The following is a 20,649-nucleotide window of genomic DNA, read 5'->3' as shown; positions in this document are numbered from 1 at the left end:
GAGCAGTAAACATTTAAAGACTAGGCAGTGGTTAAAATAAGATATGACGTGTTTTGTTAGTATTTTTGTAAGTATTCTGCTGGAAAGCCAGTAAGGGTGCAATAAACGCAATGTGTCTGAATTTTCTAAGAGCATTTGACAGGTTTCTCCACCAGATACTTACATGAAAAAGAATTAGAGGAAAGTTGTTCACATGGGGGGAAAAAAATGAAACAACGTATAAGAAACAAAGATAAGTTCTTAATAAAAGCACTTCATTTCAACGGGATGCTACTTAATTTTTACAAGAATAAAAAACCCCTCCTTTTTAATAATACTGCATGTGCTGTTATTCCAAGTAAAAATAGTAAGTTTGTTTCATGTATTTCCTTGCAAGAAACAGCAAGCAAGAAGAGCAAAAAGGATTAGGGTAATGGGTTTTAATAATATGTGTGACAGCAAAGGTTCTGTCAGATTGCTTACAGTGGGAAAAATTACCTTAAGACCTTTAGCTTCTTAAGAAATGATGAGAAAATAAACCTGGATTGGCTGTTCCTGGCAGAGTCATGGGATAGATTTATAGGCCTTTAACATACAAGTTTGTTAGCAGTTTCCTGTATCCAGTTTCCAATTAGCCAATTCAATTAGGTGTTGCATCAAAAAAAAGGGACCTTGGTAATTTTGTGTAAACTGTGAGTTGCCCCCATTTGCATCCTTTTACTGCTATTCTATGAAATGGCAGGTATTGTTTGTCCTCTCTTCCCTTCCAGCACTTATTACTGTAGTATCTGAGCACACTATATATACTAGTGAGCACGGTTAACCAGATATTTCCATTAAATATTTTCCAGAATTTTTCAAAAATTCAGACTGCATTTTTGACCATTCTGTGAATTTTTACACTATTTCTTTTGCAAAAAAAAAAAGAAAAAACTTAAATTCTATAAGAAGTGAAAATTATGAAAAAGTTGAATTTTTAAAAACTGAGAAATAGGAAAAAGAAACAGCAAAAGGAAGGAGTACTGAAATAAAAAATACTCGGAAAAAAATTTTAGTAAAAATGAAAAAATATATGGACAGAAGTTGAGCTAAAAGTTAATTAAAAATTAACTCATTTAAAATATTTTGTAGAAACAGATTGCATTTTTTAAAATCCTTCTTTCATAGTCATTATCCTGACAGTATTTCTGGAAAGGATTATGGCACTTTATTTTACAAGCAGGCAAGTAAAGCACAAATAAAATGACCTGTCCAAGTTCTCAGTGGGAGTTTCTGTTGGAAACAAGTAAAGAATGAAGATTTCCTGAGATATGGTGCTTAGCCAAGCCATCTTTCATCAGGGTTTGCAGCTGTATACCCTAATCCTGCCAGATTTTTCAAACAACATAGTTTGATTGTAGATTTAGTCATATAGAGTCATGAATACTTGTTTACATCCCACAAACTAGCATTGGAAAAAGAGCCATTGGTGGCTCAGTGTGCAGGACTAGTCCTTTTGTCTGAATGCTGTATGGATATCCCACTTTCCTTCAAAATGAGGCATGAAATTTAAGCCTTGTCTAACATTGGTTATCAAAAATCCTTTATTGCTTTTCAAGATTGGCAATGCTGCTAACATATATGCATGCTGGACAACTTGTATGTCGAATATTTCAATACTATTTCAATTTCAATTAAATTTCAATACAACTTCAATACTGTTTGAATTCTAAATCCAGTAAGCATCAGTGACACAGTATTGCAGTCCCAAGGGTTTGAAAAAATTGTTAAATTTTCAGTAGCACCTATATTTCTGTGGCAGCTGAAATTACTCCTATGTCCTATCCATATGTTTATTATATTCACAAACTGCCCGTAAACTTCCAAATAAGAATTGTGGCATAAGTAAACTTTCAGATACAAGCTATTGCATAAATACAACTTTCATAATTTAAACTGTTGTTAAGCTTCAGACAATAGGACATCAGGACACAGTCTCCAAGTTTAAAATGTTATCGCATAAAACAATCTGTCCTAAAGTCTTATGCTGAGCAAAACTGTAATCTGAAGCACTTGGGCTCATTCTCCAGCCACACAGGAGGCAGTTATTTGCCAGGCATGTCAAATTTGTTAACAGTCAGCTGGTAAGGAGAAATTAATTCTTCAGGAATGGGAACTGTTTCAGGAACCTTGTGAGAAAGACTGTATTGGAGCAATTCTGATTTTGGACAAAAAAATAATTCATCTGAGGTGAAATACACAAATGTGTCTTACATCCCACACTTTCACTGAAAGGAGGAGCTCTGGTTCTTAAATCACCTCAGGAAAATGGATTGTCTGGTAATTAAGAGTGATTTACAAGCTTTAAAAAAGCACTGTAGTGACTCCTAGTGATACACACTCTCAGAAAGGCTATATAGTTAGCTGAGAAGAGGAAATTACATGATTTAAGGAATAATCTGCAGTTGACTGTAGTTGTTTTGTGTGTAACTATTTCTGTGGTAGTGACACAGGAGTGCATGTTCCTTTACTCTTCCACAAGCCTTCAATTTTATTGCACATTATTCAAATTCTAGTGCCAGAAGAGCAAAGTTTTTTCTATATTTGCACTAAAAACAAAGATACTGCCTCTGGTGCAAAGAAGAGGACATGGTGACACAGAAACGTTTTTTCCCCGACATTCTTGCCTGATGCCTCACATGGTGCCATGGCTGGTTGTGGAAGTTGGTCAAAGCAAACATTGAACTTGCTCTTCCCTAAGATGGGAGAGTTCTCTCTATTACTTGTCTCTGAAGATTACTATTTGTTGTGGTAGGGACATCCAAGACTATGTTCCTCTTGACCAAGAACTGCTGAGCTTTAAGAAAATGCTTCCATACTGCAACAAGATATTGTGAAGAGGCACCATGTTCTACACCAGTGCATCTCTCATATCATCATTTTCTTTTTCTGCATCAGATTATAGGTTTTCTATCATTTGCCAACGTGGCAGATTATAGTCAATATTCTGAATGTTAAGAGAAGGCCTGTAATGCAATCAAATTATTTCTTGAGTTCCTTGAACAATCCATAGATGATAATGACAGGCTGAGGGGAAAGGGATTTCCTCTCTGCATTGCCATAGAAAAAGTTCTTTGGTGGGACCCACTGTGCCTAACTGAAGCACATAAACATGAGGCAAACTGTAGACAGCTATTGAAGCACTGCTTCCAAGGTAACTGGCTATCATGAAGGAGATTCTATCCACCAAGATTGTCTGGAGTTAGGCATCCTGACTGTTCCTCCAGAGATCTTAGAAGACACCTTCCGTTCTCAGACAATTACAGAACACAGGCAGTGACTTGTGGAAGATGTGAATCCCACCCTGGATGTCCTAAAGGTATCTAGAGTGTTTCTTTTTGTAGAAATGTGTAGAGGTGCTTCCAGGTGTTGTGTTCCTCTTTTGGTTCATGTGCTGATGTCTGGTTTGGAGAAATGCTGCTCAGTCCATCACCCCCACATACCCACCTCTTTGGAATGATATTATCTTTTTGGTTTTCTTCTAGATGAAGGGCTTTCATCTAATATTACTTAGAGGAGGAATATAAATTACCCACCTAGAACTGAAGGGCTTTTTTTCTGTTATTAGAAATCAATGTGTATGAAGATATTTGGCAGCATATTTTTTATGTGAAAGCACAGATTTGTCATAACTGGAGGTTTTGATGACACTTATGTTGAGAAGGCTTCTTTGGGAGAGAATGAAAATGGGAAGGAAGGGTGAGCCAGTTGACGTACCCCTCATGAAAATTGTCATTCACCCAATTCCTAGGTGAGTGTCATAAACAGGCTTTTTAGTTGTTCTGAAGAGGGGCTTGCTGCAGGCTTTTATATCTAAAAGGCCTTGGCATATCAGAAGACATAGTCTATGAGAATTCTGGTTTGCCAGTCAGCCCTCACTGTAGGTCCTGGCTTCCCTGCATTTCAGTTTTCATAGTCTATTCTTGACTCTGAAAAGTAGAGCAATTCAGAGTGAGGTTAGGAAAAGCATTTCTTATCATAAATTCAATGTTCAAACACTCATGAAAGAAAGTTCATGTTTACTGAGCCTACGTATGGGGATGTTCCATGGACTGTCTCTTTGAGGCATATTGGGTACAAATGTCTCTTTTTACAAACTGACCCAGCCTTTGAGTGCACATGTGCATATGTGCATATAAATTTCTTTGGAAAATCAGTCTCTTTGTTAGTAGAGATTAGAGGAGGAGGAAAGGTTGGTCTGCACCCAAAGATACTGTGGTCAGCTCTGGGGAAGACTTTGTATAGAATATGAATGACAAGGAAAGTGTTTATGAGAGAGATGGAGCTGCTTCATGCCTTCTTGAGTCATCAAACAGAACAGCTGGTATTTCTTGTGTGATGAGACTTTTGTTGAATGGACTGACAGGGTTTCTCTGCAGGGTAAAAAAGCTTCTTTTTATTCAATATCTGTTATGAAAGCTAGGCAAACCTACTGTAGTATGTTTTGCTTGAGATTTTGTCAGCCTTATTTATTAACCCCTGAAATCTAGGTAGAATTTCATTGATGGTGAAGCAGGAAGGTGTAAAGTTTAGACTGAACAGCAGTGAGGAACTCTGATAAATAGTCATATCTGGGGAGAAAAAAATTGGTTCAAGAGACAGTTCTTCCTTCTTCCTCAGAATAAATGTAAATGAAATACAGGGATATGCAGAGATCCAAATTTGATGGATGACCAATTTTCTGCCTTGGATGATCTCAGCAGACAATATATTTCAGACTCTGTGACTTACACCAGCTTTTAAAATATTTTAAAAATATTTTATGTACTGTAAAGGAATGAGGAAACAGTTGTTAGTATCTTCGGCTAGAAAATTATTTTAGTATTTGGACCAGTCAGGCATGAAGAATAGTGTAAGTGAGAGAGAGAGAGAGGTCTAATCTTAGCTGCTGACTGTAAGAATTAGGAAGTTATTTCTTATATATTTATTTCCTTTATTTGTAAGGATAACAATGGAGGTGTCACACCATTCAGTCCTCACTGAGAGGGATACTGTTAAACGGTCTGACAGAATCTCTCCTTACCTTTGCTTTCTCTCATAACTCTTTTCACATGGACCTGTGCTTCTTACCCAGCTTCCAGGAGGCTCTCCAAGGAGTGCAATGGGAGCTGCCCAGGCAGAATTGATCAGCTCAACATATCTTCCTAGACCTCTGTTAAAACTAGGTATCCCAAAGCCGACGACAGTGCAGACTGTAGTGGAAGCTACTGTTGATGCTGCCAAAAAATAGCTTTTTCCAGTCTAGAGATGCGTTGTCCTCTGCAGATTTAAATGTGGAGCATTTATGGACAAAAGGAGAATTTTTTTCATGAGACCACTGTGTTAGAAAGAAAGCACAAATCGTCTCTTTAGAATGAGGGATTGGAAGTCTACCTAAAACATGAGTCATCATGGTAGAGAGTATCAGGAAACAAAGATGGGAAAAAGTTAAGTATTGTCAGCCTTTTAAGAATCTCATGTTTCCTATTTTATTTTGTATTAAGCAAATGCAATCATTTCTGTATAAAGATGGGAACTCCAGCCAATATAAAGTTTTATGTAAGGAACCCAAATAATGAATTTACAAGATTACTAAAAATACTTGGGGCAGAAGGACAAGCCATCTCTTTTTTCTATTGCCAGGAAGCACATGCGATGAACAATACCTTTCTGTAGGCAATCAGTCATGAGATACAGCACAAAATAAGCTGCTCAGGAAAGACAGATTACCTGTTTATTTACAGTTACTGAGGCTGCACACTATTATTATCTGGAGAAGCAGCTTAGGGTTCTCCTGAAGAAGTAGACATTCAAGACTTTACACGGCTTGCCCATCAGACATAAGGTGTTTCTAACTCCTATGAAAAAAGGGGCATTTTGTGCAGATTTGATAGGCTGAAAATGAAGGCAAGGAGGTTTCTAATATCCTTTCTCTGTGTATCTGCATTTGATTTTAACCTCGTCCTCCAATTTGGCAAACAAAAAGGAAACAACAGCAACCCACAACAGAAGAACCTAGTGTACTAAGCATTAACGCTTCCTCCCCACCCACATAGTACAAATTCCATATCTCACACTCATAGCTAAAATCTCCAGGCAATATAATCTTTTTCTTTTAACCCTTTCCCCAGTGCAAAAATACATTTGAGGTACTATGAGAAAATACCTGGTCCAGTTGCTGTGCTTTCTGGAATGGTCATTGTAGAACTGGATCTTCTTTGAAAATGGTCATCTGAACTTTCCTTAAAAATTCAGCCAATGAGTACTCTACAATTTCTGCAGAAAGCCTGTTTCATTGCTCTCCTATCCTTACAGTTGGAAAATGGAACTTAATATCGAAAGTAAATCTCCCCTGATGTGAATCAGTCCAGTGACTTCTTGCCATGTCATTGATGTCTTTATAGGCAGTCTTTTACATACCAACATACTCTTCTTTCTCCCTAAATCTTCTCTTTCCTCTGTTATATAAATCCAGCCTATTCAAAGTTTCTTTGTATTTTTCAAATGAAGGGGTGAGATCTTCAGATTATGTGCCAAGATACTACATCAGGGTAGATGGGGTTTGATGAATACTTATTACTTCTGCTGGGTTCATTTTTGACCCATTAGTCTGAAATAACCCTAATAATCACAGGTTTTATAGCAGAAATTGGAAGCATGAATTAACACTTGTATTACTCAGAGAAAATTATATACTTGCTACAAGTAAAATCTGCTAGCAGTTTGTTGTCTGTTTCCACACTCACAGCTCTTTGTGTGGGACACTGAATAGGACAGTGTAGAGCTAATAAACAAGAACACTGCCCAGTGAATCACACTTTTATGCATGCCTATTTCGCTGTCTTTTCTTCACATTTCAAATGTTAGTTTTTCAGACATTTCCCCAAAATATCATTTAGCACAGAGAAAAGACTTGAGATGTAATTTTCCACCTTCAGGTTTCCTAGAATTCTTCAGAATAGGGAGCTTCTGATTAAATATTATTGTTATTGTGTTGTGTTTTTGTGTTCCCAGTCCAGTTCTTGAAAAGGGAATTTTTCTTTGTCCAGCAAACTTCTTTGCACTAAAATCAAAGTGGGATAGATGTTGAAACCTTATCACTATAATCAACAAATAAGTACAGTAGTTATTGCCATTGACCATTCTATAGTATATGCTGTTCTTAGCTCAGAGATTTTAAGCCGCCATGACCATCATTTTACCTTATGTGACTCTGTTGTACCATTTCTCACACTTAAACCAAGAGATATGAGGTACCAGATTTTTTTTTTTCTTTACCTCTTCAGTTGCAGTCTTAGGATTTATTTTAGATAAACATGATTGCCTATCTGTGGTAAGTTTTTCTCATAACAATAGACAACTTTATTTATATAGGATGTTTTGCTACTTAATTTTTCAGGGCTCTTTCCCAGGATGATCAAGATGATACCCATCTAAAAATAGAGGATATCATTCAGATGGTAAGTTCATCTTGAAATTTAAACATAAATATAGAAATGTTGTGGTTTTAAGTCAGTAAAATGTAGCACAATTGCAGCTTTACAACTCTGGACAGAAATACTGTTCTTTTATAACAGGAATGTACATTTCAGTTTAGAGAAAGTAAGATTTTGGAGCCTGTATCAAAGATAAACAGGTCAAAACTTTAGGATTCGGATTTAAATCACATGATGGGGGGGGGGGGGGGGGGAAGTAAAGCTATTAATATATATGAAATGCTAAGTGTCTGCCATCTTAGCTGCCATCAGAACCATAGCTGGCCTTGACCGACAAGGCCTATCCTCCAAACTAGAGTCACCACCATCTCATAAGTGCCTTGCATTAATCCAAAGAAGAGTGTGGGCAGTGAGCTAGGTGCAGAGTGATTATGTGGAAAGCCATGCAGAATGCACAGACTTTAATTAAGCTACATACATACTCATGACTTGCTATGTGCCTGTTTTCCTATGAGTTTCCAGTCTGATGTTTACCCTTACGTTGTTAGCAATTTTTCTTAATTCTTATTTCTTTGTAGCAAAGAAGTTAATTATGGCTGTGTGTTGGAAGTTCATATGAAGTTCTTAATACCCTGTGCTTTGAATGTCCTTTGATGCAAAAAGAGATCATTAAGTGTTCTCCTTATTTTTGCAGTCAGATTGTCCAAAACCAGAGTGCTTTGAGACTTTGTCAGCCATGGAGCTTGCAGAGCAAATAACTCTTTTAGATCACGTAGTTTTCCGAAGCATACCCTATGAGTAAGTGTTCTCCTACGAGTGACTGAAGTGAGTACGGTGGATGAGTTACACACTGACAGTGTTAGGCACTACACTAACTCATGCTACTGACAGGATGATGTCCTTTGGCTGTCTCTAGCATTGCCTCAGACTCCCCTATAGTTTGATCATGTTTTGCAAGATGGAGTTCTTTGCTGAGAAAAAAAAATCTGTGGTCTAAGGCTCTGGGCTAGTGAAGGGTGAATATAGTATGGAAGTGCTGAGTCTCTAGGGAGAGAGTGTCAAATCAGCTCCATTCATACAGCAGTTTAGCATGGATATAACCACATAAGCTGACAAGACCAGTTTCAAATAGAGTCACAATGCTGAAAATCAGGATGGGGGGATTGGGGAAGGGGATTAAAAGAAAAATAAATCTTCTTTATCATATTTATTGCTTCAGACAGCATTAAAAATGGTATAGTGAAATGCTGGAATTAGTGTAAAGTTGTGTTAATAGCTTCTAACAAAATGAAGTGTACTTGAAGTCCACTTAGGCTACAGTTACAGACAGAGACTGTACTGTGTTTATTAAGGGCATTTTTGTTTGGTTTTTTCCTCTCCCCTCAAAATCTAGAGAGTTTCTTGGACAGGGCTGGATGAAAGTGGATAAAAATGAGAGAACACCCTATATTATGAAAACTAGTCAACATTTTAATGATGTGAGTACTCTTAAATGCTGATTGCCTTCTAGGAGCTCTGTTGACACTGTCTATAACCTCTGGAACAAAAATACCTTTCCTTTTGACAATGTGACGTGGCTTCTTATCTAGTAGTGACTGAATGTTACAGTCTTTTTGTGATTAACCTTTTAAATCAAAGCACACGAAGATTCTCATTTTCAAGTATTGGTACTCAGCATTTCAATGGCAATTTAACAGAGTGGAACATTTTAAAGTGTATTACAATGCTTTGTTGCTTACAGAATAAACTAAATTTTCTCCAGAGAGTGAAAATTTAACACCGATTATATCTGATGAACCCAATTTTATTTAATTGTATCCCCAACTATATCTTTGCACTTTACCATTTTCCTTGAATTTTACTGAGAGGCTTCCCAATCATTTTTTTTACAGTTTTCTTGGCGATACTCCCCATTGTATATCTTACCCTTCCTTCATATCATCATTCCCCCTCCCTTCCCTACAGCACTGTTCTTAATACACTTTTTTGATTTTATTAAGAGCCATATGTTCTGTTGTGCATTAATCTTTTCTGCCTTGTTCATTAAATAATTATGTGTTGAAAAGTATTATATTTAAATGTCCTAAAATTCTTCCTCTTTCTTTGGTCAGATGAGTAACCTTGTTGCCTCCCAAATCATGAATTACGCTGATGTCAGCTCTCGGGCTAACTCAATTGAAAAGTGGGTAGCAGTAGCTGATATTTGTCGATGTATGCACAATTATAATGGTGTGTTAGAAATCACATCAGCCTTGAACAGAAGTGCAATCTACAGACTTAAGAAAACTTGGGGTAAAGTATCCAAACAGGTAAGAAAGATACGATGACAAGTAGGGTTTCTAGATTTCATTGGTCAGTTTGTTGTTCAGAGAACAACATGCTGAGATAAGATTCCTCCCATAAATATATCTACTTTTACAATAGTCTGACTATTTGCTGGAAGCATTAAGTGATACTGGTATTTCATGTCAAGGTGTTTTGCATTTCATTTATCTTATTTTATATATAAATAAGTAAATGTAGGAACAAGCTGATTTCAACAGAATTAGCAGGTGCCTAAGACTACGACTTGAGCCTGAATTACTGAAATATTTGAGAAAACTAAATTTAAATATTTTCAGATACACACATCTAGCTGGTTACTAGCTATAACTAAAGTCAGCTCAGGTGCCTAAAACAGGAGCCGTATTTCCCTGCCTGTGCAGAAAGTTGGTAGAAGGGTCAGCACGTCTTCTTTTTCATTTAGGGGCCCAAGTTTAGATGCAGGCAATACCTCCCTTAACCCTTACCTTGCTGCTGAGACTGTGAACAGCATAGCTAAGGCTGTGAGAATGACTGCCAATAACAAAAATAAGACACACACAAAAAAAAAAGACTAGCCGGGATGGAGAATATCCAGTCTTTTACGTTCTCTGTTTTAAATGGTTTGGAGAAGTTGGTTAAATAATTTACATTGCATCTTTCTGCTATTCCAAAAAAAAAAGTGGGTATTTTAGTACAGTGGAATAACAGAGCAAGGAGGTCAGTAGGGCAGAGCCAATCACTTGTAAACTAGGCAATATTTGGATACAGAGTTTTCTCCAGCTAATTGAAAGATTTCAGGTTGCCCATTTTAGATCTGGCTAATTGACGCACAAAAGGTGGGCTTTTATTATTGCATTTCCCCTCCATATGTTTCTGCAGCTTTTGCAAAGTCCTAAAGGAGCCCAAGCAATGAAATCCACTTAAAATACATTCTGACTTTATTGCCTTTTTCAGTCAGCTTTTTCTCAGCTGCTTTATAGCTGGTGCTACATTCTAATATTCTTGTATACACAGTAAACTGAATTGCTGACCATTAATTTAATGAACCTGTGTTTTTTCCTGTATTTGTGGACTAATAATATTAGCATAGATACGGGTTCTGTGTATCACTTAAAGGAAAATCTTTAATGCTGTCTAATCTCCATTTTCAGAAATATACTAGGAACTACAGTAAAACTAAATTCCTAATGCCTGTGTTACTATTTTTGAAAATGGGATGAAGATGCTAAGTGAATTAGATCTTTTTAAAAATCTAATCCCAGTCATTAATGAGCAACAGCAATGACATTTGTAATGCATTTTCTTTCTAGACAAAAGCTCTCATGGACAAGCTTCAGAAGACTGTATCATCTGAAGGACGATTTAAAAACCTTAGAGAAACACTCAAAAAGTATGCTTCCCTACAGTATACAGTTTTGTTTTCTTATAAGCAGTGGATACTACATGTTAGAGATGAATAGGCTTTCATTAAGCTTTAATAATTAATACAATATTGGGTAATATTTTTACCTAATAACCTTTTCAATTCTAGTTTTATTTTATTTGGTATTATTGTTTTGCTGAATATCTTGTGATTTAGTACCCCTGATAGATAAATTTAATATCTCCAGAGAATTACTGAAACAAATTAAACTATTATTCTGTGTGAATGTTCCCTGTTGGGATTTTACTTACACTGATAAACTTTTTCAATAAGTGTAAAGCCAGGTTTATAAATAAAAGTTCTTATTCAAAAACAAGATTCCAGAGAGTCCTTGTTCCAGATAAGAAGTTTAGGACTTAGTCAGCCTGAGTCAGATCAAAGATCCTTTCACCCCCTTATCTTGTTTCTGACAGTGGCCTGTAGCTGACGAGAGGAACATAGGAACAGGACAAATGCACCGTGATATTTCCTCTCCTGTAGCCTCTCAGCACTCTGTAGTCTGCCACCCTGGAAAACAGCCTGCTTTTTTTGTACCGTAGCCCTTGAATACTTTTTTCTTCGAGTGGTTTGCCAGATAGTTTGACCCTATGTAATTTTGGTATGCAAAATGTCCTGTAGCAAGGGTTCTACAGTTTATGTATGGACTCCAGCTGCATGTGTACAAAACTTGTATTTTTGCAAGTTCTATAATTAGAAGTAGGCTTTCCAGGATTGAGCGGTACTACTACTTTAAATGATCTTGAGAGAAGCAAAGAATTGAACTACTAGAATAATTACTGTAATGTTTCAATATATATATAGTTTAAGTTAGTAAATATTTACTTGAAAACATTGCTGGGAAGCTAATCACATTTTAAAAAATGTTTTTACTCACAATATATGAACAGGTACTTGTACACACCTTTCAGTTAATACATTGCTTGCCTGTGTACAACAGTCATCCTCATAATACAGAAACTACCCAAAATGAAGTGCACTGCTAAGCATTGTCAGCAGTCTACCTAAGTTGACAGTGTGGCCATCACCCTGCATTCTTCTTATCCCAGAGCTTCAGAAAACCAAGTTTGTTACTATTTCCACTGAGGCAAGAATCAGTGAGTGTGGAGCAGTGATTATTGCATTAGGGAAGCAACAGTCATTATCCCATTCCTCCTATCCCTCCAGGAAAAGAAAATCCTTATTCTCTAGGGTCTCTATTCCCAGTTTTCCAGATGTTTTCTACCTCTCTCTCTTCTCTGTTGAGATGGCCTGAATAGACTTTGACAGAATGGTATATACATACATATGTATACAGATACATATATATGTACATGCATACATATGTGTGTGTATATATGTGTAAGTATGTATATATATGTGCATGTATATACATATGTATATATCTCCACACGCACCCACTCACACACGCAGACATGTACCCTTGCTGTGCTAGGATGCTTATACAACTGCAGAATATGAACCGCTCAGAAGCACTTCCACGTGCATTTTTAGTCTGTGTGTAGGATCTATTTCTGAGATTGTCTGTCAGCCAGGATTGAAATATGCTTGAAGGTGTTCTCTGATTCCAGAGTTTACTTGTCCTTCCTCTCACTCCATCATGTTATCGTTCTACCTTTTACTAAAGGTTATCTTCCATTAGTATTAGATATTGGACAGAATACATTCAGCTGGTCACGGACAGAGCAAATACAACTCAAATGTCATCAGAGAAGCAGTTTGTCTCAGAAACAAATGCAACCCATTGGTTAGAAGTATGTTAAGTAATAAAGAGTTTGTGTGAGTTATAAAAAAATCAGTTTGCAAATTCAGCTACAGGCAAATGTGCTGATTTCATGTTTCACAGTTGTAACCCACCTGCTGTTCCCTACCTTGGAATGTACCTGACGGACCTGGCATTTATTGAAGAAGGAACACCAAACTTCACTGATGAAGGCCTTGTCAATTTTTCCAAAATGAGAATGGTAATTTTAATTCCTTATATTCTTTCCCAATAGGTGTGTAGTTATGTGAGTTAATTACTGATTTGATTATAACTCCTTTGAATTTAACTTCTAAGACATACAAGTATACTGCAAGATATATCACTATTTGAAAGCAATTACTTGACCCAGTCTTCTATCACCACCTTCTGGTAAACTGAGAATTTTTACAGGGTGAATTTGCCTCCAATTTGTTCTCTGAGAAATGACAGACAGAAAAAGCAGCTGCCCAAAGCTTGTGAAGGTGCCACAAAAGTCTTTTTGAAATCACCAAAATTAGAGCGAGGTAGTCATTCACCAAAAAGCAGTAATCACAATCTTCTTTTCAAGTGTGCTAAGGTCTATCTAAATAAGCATTTGAAAGTTGATTTCTCTCCAGTAGTGTTTTGTAACAACTCCTCAGAGGGAAGCATGGAAATTTCTCTTCTAATCTCAGTGTAATGCCCTTCTTATGGCTATATATTGCAGCAGTCACTCAAGGCAAAGAGAAGAGAGGCTGCCAGTATGGGGAGAGGAGAGCCAATGTGTTTCACTTGAGGCTGACTTTATGATGATCTCTGCCCTTCCATTCCCTCCTTCCAGGATAAATTGCACAATTTGGTGCATAATTCTTGCCTTATGTGGCTTAGCTGAAGTCAAAATGCAGTTGTACTTACTGATACACATGTGTTCTTTTGAAAGATCTCACACATTATCAGGGAAATACGCCAGTTCCAGCAGACCTCCTACCGCATAGAGCATCAGCAGAAGGTAAGGCTCTTCTTAGGCACTGTTACCTACTAATGAAATCAAAGCTGTGGTAGCAATTAGTAGTAAGATACAGCTGTTGTTGAAAGCTAAAATCAATGTGTTCTGCTCCCACACACACAGAGGAGAGGACAGACAGAAATACGGACAGGTACTCTGGGGCTGTAATACCCTCACCCTGGCAGAAAGTCTGTTTGACACTGTATATGGAAGCAAGTTTTTTCCTCCTTCTCTGGAAGCTCTCTTGGGATTGCAGCCTTCATGGGTCTGAGGTACAAGGGAATGGGTTCAAGGGGAAGTGTGTTCTCCCTGCCCAGTTGGAAGCATAAGTGCCCAGTGAATCCCAGAATTTTGGGATTAGGGGACGGGAGATGGCCCAAGCATCTGTGATGCTGTGTGCATCCTGCAGTTCTTCTCCCCTTGTCCTTCATGGGAGCAATGAAAACTTGCCCAAAGCCAGTCCGTGCCTTCAGAGATTTCATCTCAGAGTCCAGAAGAGCAACGTGGGCTTAGGTAACCTGGCTAAGGATTTGCCCATTCCTAAGAGGCCTTACTTGAATCATAGACCACTGCTGGTGCAGCTTTACACTATTCAGACAAGCTGTTGTGTTTTGTAAGAAAAAAAAACATGAGGGGATCTCAGAGCCTGAAATGGGGCTGAAGTGGAAAAGGAAAGCAGAGAAATTTTTGTGGAAGTAACATACAGTCTGTTCATCTGTGTTTTCTCCATTCCAGGTCACTCACTATTTACTTGACAAGACACTCATCATAGACGAAGACACCTTGTATGAGCTTTCCCTAAAGATTGAACCCAGACTCCCTGCCTGAAGAGCCAGCATTGCCTCAGAGTCTACAGAAAGCTTTAGTACAATGAACAAAATCATGCATGCTAAGTCCTAAAGACAGCAAGGAAAATATTGAGAAGAATGCAAGCTCTCTTTTCCAATAAGAGATACAGAGTCTCACAGCATTTTCCTCTCAGGCAATGAAAATGAGCATTGGAGGTGGGAGACAAAGATGCTTCCTACCTGGATTGCTTGCTGCTTTGCAAAGATTATGTTTTGCAATAGGGACTATGCATTTAATGGAAAATAGGAGACTTTCCTGTGAACGAGTACTCATTGTAGCCATCTTATGTGACAAATTAAGGGGACATATTTAAATGGTGGTAGTATACTCAGGTATATTAAGATAAATGAGCAAAATGAGATGGCTGTGATGTGGTCTGGGTTGATGGCTAACTATGCGTTCACTGAGGCAGTAATGGTAGTGGGGTCCTCACATCATGTTAACTTAATTGAAAAAACAAGATCTTAACAGTCATCTGCTATCATGGAGTGACATTAAGGTAGCATCTAGTATCTTCAGATTTGCAGTTGTTCAAAATACTTGCTGTACATTTAATGCTACCCTTTACAAAATGTTACCTTCTTTAAATGTCTTGTCAGCCTTTTCTAAGGTGACTGATTTTACCTGTAAATGAATTGTAAATATTTCTTCATTCGTACACAATGAGACTATTTACAGCATAGAAAGGAAATGAACTAGCTGAATAGCTGTAAATAGTTGTCAGCCTTGCAAGCTTCAGCTGTGAAATACAAGGTTAGGAGCTCTACCTGAGACTTGGGGAATCCAGACGTACAGTGAATGGGATGGTTAGTCATGTTGCACACAGCCCTGGAAGAGGCACTTTATTTTTCTGCACCTTCTGCAGCTTCTCTGGCAAGTTAGGCTACAGAGCACTTTCTGGACACACTGTGGAGAGGAATACATGTCTGGTCTGGCAATGGGTAGTGATCAGCAATGAACACGAGGAGTTGGAGTGACAGTTTTGTTTTGCATGGAATCAGTGGTTTGAAAAACGTCTTTTTTTTTTTGTTCAGCCATTCGGCACTGACTTAGCTCTAAAATTGTTCACATCAATGGCAAACTTTGAATGCCAGCAAACACAAACTATATGTTTTTATCTGAGCTAGTACTTATCATTTGCATATGGGCATATGTTTAAGAAAATGTGCTATTTGTAAATGTTTTCAAAGCCTATGCTTTTGTGACATTCCAGGTAGGTAGATGTCATTTCTGCAGCTAGTTGGTACTTCCTAAATTTTCCCGATCAAGAGTGGCCTGTTGTAGCTGCATGGAAAGTGAGCTCAAATGCATGCTGTAAAGTGCATCGTAGTATAAAACGCAGGTATTAGCACTGTTGAAAAAAATTGGCTGGAAAAGTGTCCTTACTTTTCCAATGATATTCAGCCAGTTGAAGAAATAGGGCTATATCACTGTATACCTCCCTTAAATCCTCTCAGGGAGATAGATGTTTAAAATAGATTGTGACCTAGGCCTATTTGATCTGACATTTCTTAGCATAGTCGTGATGCTTCTTAATGCTGGCCATGAAAAACGGATCTGCCTGGCTTGTGGATTTCGTCTTTATTTGCACTTTAATTATATTGCTGGCCCAGCCCAGAGCTGCACAATAAATTCCATTCATTCTGTCCGAGTGTAACTGCTAGCATTTATAAATGTACCTTAGCAACTGTAAATTTCATTAAGGTTCTTCACCACAAGGACCATCTCTTTGTAAATAACTGCATGAGGAAACGTCACAAATACTGGAAAATTCCTCGATTAGAAAAGCAGACAGCAGCAGAAAAGGAAATTCCAGAAACATTTTAAATAGTTCTGGCTAATGATTGCTGTAGAAATGAACATGGAAAATGTTACTTACAGAAGCTTTTTATTGTCAAAAATATGCTTGATCTTTTCACTAATGACTGACAGGAAGCTGATTGCATCACAATGCATGATACAAGAAAAAAAGAGCATGGTTTATTTGGACCACAAAACCAACTTACTATGTGTTTTCTGTACAAAAGCAGTTACCATGTGGTAGTTTCATAAAACGCTTTGAAGTAATGAAGAAACAGGGAAAAAGTGGTCCAAAAAGTGATTACTTGGTTTTATTGTTTCTCTGTTAACAAAGACAATGTGTAACAACTGTCAGTGTCAATTGGTATCTCTGTTGTGTGCTATTAATTGATGCTTCATCTGCCTGTACCCCATTTTACCAAACTTCCTTGATGTTCTTAGGGTTACAGGGTACAATTCTTCATCTTACTCTTTTAACAGTTTATTGTTTTGTACTTTATGTGTGTATATTGGTTCTTCAGAGTTTCAAAACTTTCAATGTATTTTAACGCTTGCAATATGCAGGGGTGGTGCTGTGCTCGTGCTACAGTATTACAAATGTACAAAGAGGAAGACAAATGATTAGACATGGGTTTTATCAAAGGTGCTGAGCACCCATATCTTAAAATCCGTAGACAACGTGGTAGTTCAGCGCCTCTGGAGAAGCATATACTATTTATATGCCAAAAGTTACCTCTTGGGTCAGTGGCACCATTTAGATTAGAATCGCTAGAGTAGCTAGATACTTGATTTGTGTTCAGAGCAACAAAAAACAAAAAAAGGTTGTGGTCACAGTAATGTTTGATTTGCTGATGACTAATATTAATCTTTTTGGATGGGGATACAATGCGTTCATTAAAATACAGGAGGTGACTGCTCAGAGAAGTGAGCGCGCATCTTGTTATCCACAACCCTAGCCAGTGTGGCAACCCTAACCAAAGCTGGAAACAGCTGTTCTGCAGAAATCCTACACAGCGAGTGTAGAGCGGAGTGTCTGCCCCGCAGTCGGGTTGTGTACTTCATGTGTAAGTGGCCTGAGTGCCTCTGCTACAGTACTGCTGCAGTGTTTGAGCTATGGCAATCATTAGTAGGCAGCAGCAACCTGCTTTATGTGAGGCTTTGCCTAGTACATCTATAGTGTACTGTAGTGCAGTGATCTCCCTGTACAGCACACAGGGATTGTGGAGCTCCTTGCTACCAGCTTCTCTGTGCCACTCCACCACAGCCATATAATATATAGAGATAGATATCCCAGTCGTGAAACACCCACTGTTTGCATCTGGTGTTTTAGGGAGGATATCTCCAAGTGAGGACTTTGTCATTTGGATCTTGCTGTCTTTTAGGATCTTGTCCATTATAGCTTTTATGCCGTGGAAGCAGAGCAAACTTGCTTTTCTGCAATTGGAGCTGAAAAAGCCCAGCTGATGCAGGATTTGTAAGAAAGAGAAGGGCTGAAGCGCCTATCTATTTGCCTTTCTTAGCTCCTCAGCCCTGCTGTACCAGTCAGATGCAACGGTAGTTCTCGCGTTGGAGGGGCTGCTCCCTCTCCGGACAAAAACGCCTCAGGGTGTACGGGCTGGCTAGCTGCAATGGGGATAGCATATTTCACCCACTGGTTCAGCAGTGGGGACATTTGCCAGCGAAGTCCGAGGGGAGTTTTGCAGTATTTTTTTACTGCATAAGTAGCAGCCCGGATTCAGCCCGTAGTTATCGGAACCTGGGCAGCAGCACAGACACGTCCCCTTCCATGTGACAGAGAGCAATTGTCACACGCTGATATGGGGTTAGAGTTGCCTTCACTCCAGCCTTCACTCCCCACCCTGTCCCTCTCCTCCCCCCACTAAATTCACCAGTATTGTTAGTGGACTGAGCCTGTGATTAGTCATCATGTGGAAGAAAACATAGATCTGTTGAATTTACAGTGGCAGTAAGTGTATATTCTGTCCCTTTCTTTTGGCTAGTCCTGTAACACACAAACGCGTAGCTTAATACTGAGAGATGATACTGGGAGTGATCACCCTTATTTAAAACAAAGAGGTCTCCGTCCTCTTTCTGCTTTCCTAGTTCTTAATACTGATTATTGTTCTATAGGATAAAAAGGAACTTACCTATTTAAAATATTTATTAACTTTAACCACATTGATTTTTATTTCAGGACATGTTCATTATCCCAAATTTTCCTTCATAATCATTATTTATTTTAAGGGTTTTACGGAAACATTGTTTTGTTTGTATCAATATTCAGTCTTTCCTCCTTTCACTCTTTTCAGCAACATTAAAATTAGATACATGATTTTAAATTCTCACCAATAGAGACATTTTTACCCACTCATAATTGTTATTCATTAAGGGCAAAATCCTTCAGACCTCATTCTGATAATACCTTAGGCTTCACTGAGAGCTTTTCGTAAGTAAGTATTTGGGGATCTGGCTCTCAGCTATTTGCCTGTTACAGTTTTTGCCTCCAAAGGTCAAATGTCTCTGTGTAGGATGCTTTGTGTCCAATATGCTGCTCAACTATGGTTGTTTAATTGTACCTTTACTTTTTAAATAGTCTCTGAAGTTTTGTTCTTTAGGAGAATAGATGTATGTTTATTTGACAGATGTACCTATATCTAACATGTTACTTAGTGCACACTCCAGGTGTTTTTGCATGTATTGTAACTTATCTTTTGACCTGAGGTTATTGCTTTGTATTGTTAGTAAGGCATATCAGGCAGGGTGTTGTGCCTATATGCTAATTAAACATTCTTTTTTTTCCTGAGTTTCAAGAGTCCTTACTGGTATCTGATTATATTTTACTCCCCAGTGGTGAATAATTAAATCTACTCCTTCTGAATTACTGAGTCTTTTAGAGAAACATGGGAGGGGAAGGGACAAGCCATTAATAAGGGTAAAAATCAGAGAAAGTTCTGGTTCTGTACCGGGAAAGAATGGTTTGAATTACTGCATTCTTTTTTCGCTCATGCTGCATTGCAGCTGCTGTGGGCATCATTGGGAATAATGCTGATTTTAACTTGGAACAGAGGATGAAGCCTACTTCATATACAGCTACAAATGCTGATCCACTGTGAAGTGTACAGCACAAATAACTAAGACACCTAACATTAAGCTGAACCAGACGCACAACTCATTCATCTTCAGCTGAAGAAAGCCTCTCCCTTTCCACATCTCTGTTCCCTTTATAGGAAGTTACAAGTAGGTGACGTTTAAATGTCATTTCAGAAGGTGTTTAAGGACTTCACAATTCAACAGAATATTTTTTTAGGCAAAAGGCAATGAATTATATAAATAGAGAGTAAATAACATTGTCCTTCCCTTCTTTATCCTGTTGGTTTGAGTTTGGACTTTAGTCTAAACATCCCTAGTCTTCTCTTGGCTGGTGTCCTGCCCTGGTGTTAAAGAAATAGTATAGCCACATTTTATACCCAAGTAAACACAGAAAACATTTTAGGTTTGTAAGTATGGTATGTCCCTCCTCTTGATAGGAAAACAAGTCACATGGAGATAAAATTACTTGCAAATTGAAACAAAACAGTTACAAAGAGTTTAAGACTACAAAACCATGTGTAAAGCTTCTGTTACATGCTTTTAATCACTATATACTGCTTTCATTTGTTGAACTGGGTAATTCCTTTAAGATAGGAAGATGCCTATTTAATTTGTTTTAAAAATTAATGTAAAGTAACTAAACAGTAACAGCACATCAGGTCTGTGTAAGATGAAGATAGGTGATGTATTAAAATCACATTATTCAGTACTCTCTACTGCAGGATAATTTTAATTTCAAGCTGTTTTCCCCACACTTTAAACCATTTCATTAACCTTACACCAAAGAGTTGGCTGGTTTTATGTCTTTTACCTAAGGCCATCATCACAGAATCATAGAATCATAGAATGGTTTGGTTTGGAAGGGACCTTTAAAGATCATCTAGTCCAACCCCCTGCCCCGGGCAGGGACACCTTCCACTAGCCCAGGTTGCCCAAAGCCCTGTCCAACCTGGCCTTGAACCCTTCCAGGGAGGGGACAGCCACAGCCTTTCTGGGCAACCTGTTTCAGTGTCTCACCACCCTG

The 20,649-nt window shown here is 38.0% G+C and overlaps 1 protein-coding gene across 3 annotated transcripts in view; it reads left to right on the top strand.

Annotated features, from left to right (window-relative positions):
- Positions 1 to 19,338, top strand: part of RASGRF2 (Ras protein specific guanine nucleotide releasing factor 2) — a 134,114-nt gene extending 114,776 nt beyond the window's left edge. For 2 of the 3 annotated variants that reach the window (XM_074857299.1, XM_074857298.1), the window contains exons 20-27: positions 7,397 to 7,457; positions 8,128 to 8,231; positions 8,827 to 8,911; positions 9,545 to 9,742; positions 11,048 to 11,127; positions 13,004 to 13,121; positions 13,821 to 13,889; positions 14,622 to 19,338. In XM_074857299.1, the coding sequence (XP_074713400.1) occupies positions 7,397 to 7,457; positions 8,128 to 8,231; positions 8,827 to 8,911; positions 9,545 to 9,742; positions 11,048 to 11,127; positions 13,004 to 13,121; positions 13,821 to 13,889; positions 14,622 to 14,714 (808 nt within the window). In that variant the 3' untranslated portion in view covers positions 14,715 to 19,338. Of the gene's footprint in view, positions 1 to 7,396; positions 7,458 to 8,127; positions 8,232 to 8,826; positions 8,912 to 9,544; positions 9,743 to 11,047; positions 11,128 to 13,003; positions 13,122 to 13,820; positions 13,890 to 14,621 lie in introns of those variants that run through there. The other variant, XM_074857300.1, reaches the window with a different exon arrangement.
- Positions 19,339 to 20,649: the final 1,311 nt, after the last annotated feature.

This window comes from Strix uralensis, chromosome Z (genome assembly GCF_047716275.1).
Source record: "Strix uralensis isolate ZFMK-TIS-50842 chromosome Z, bStrUra1, whole genome shotgun sequence".
In the NCBI taxonomy this organism is placed as follows: Eukaryota; Metazoa; Chordata; class Aves; order Strigiformes; family Strigidae; genus Strix; species Strix uralensis.
This window is presented reverse-complemented; position numbering and strand designations above follow the sequence as displayed.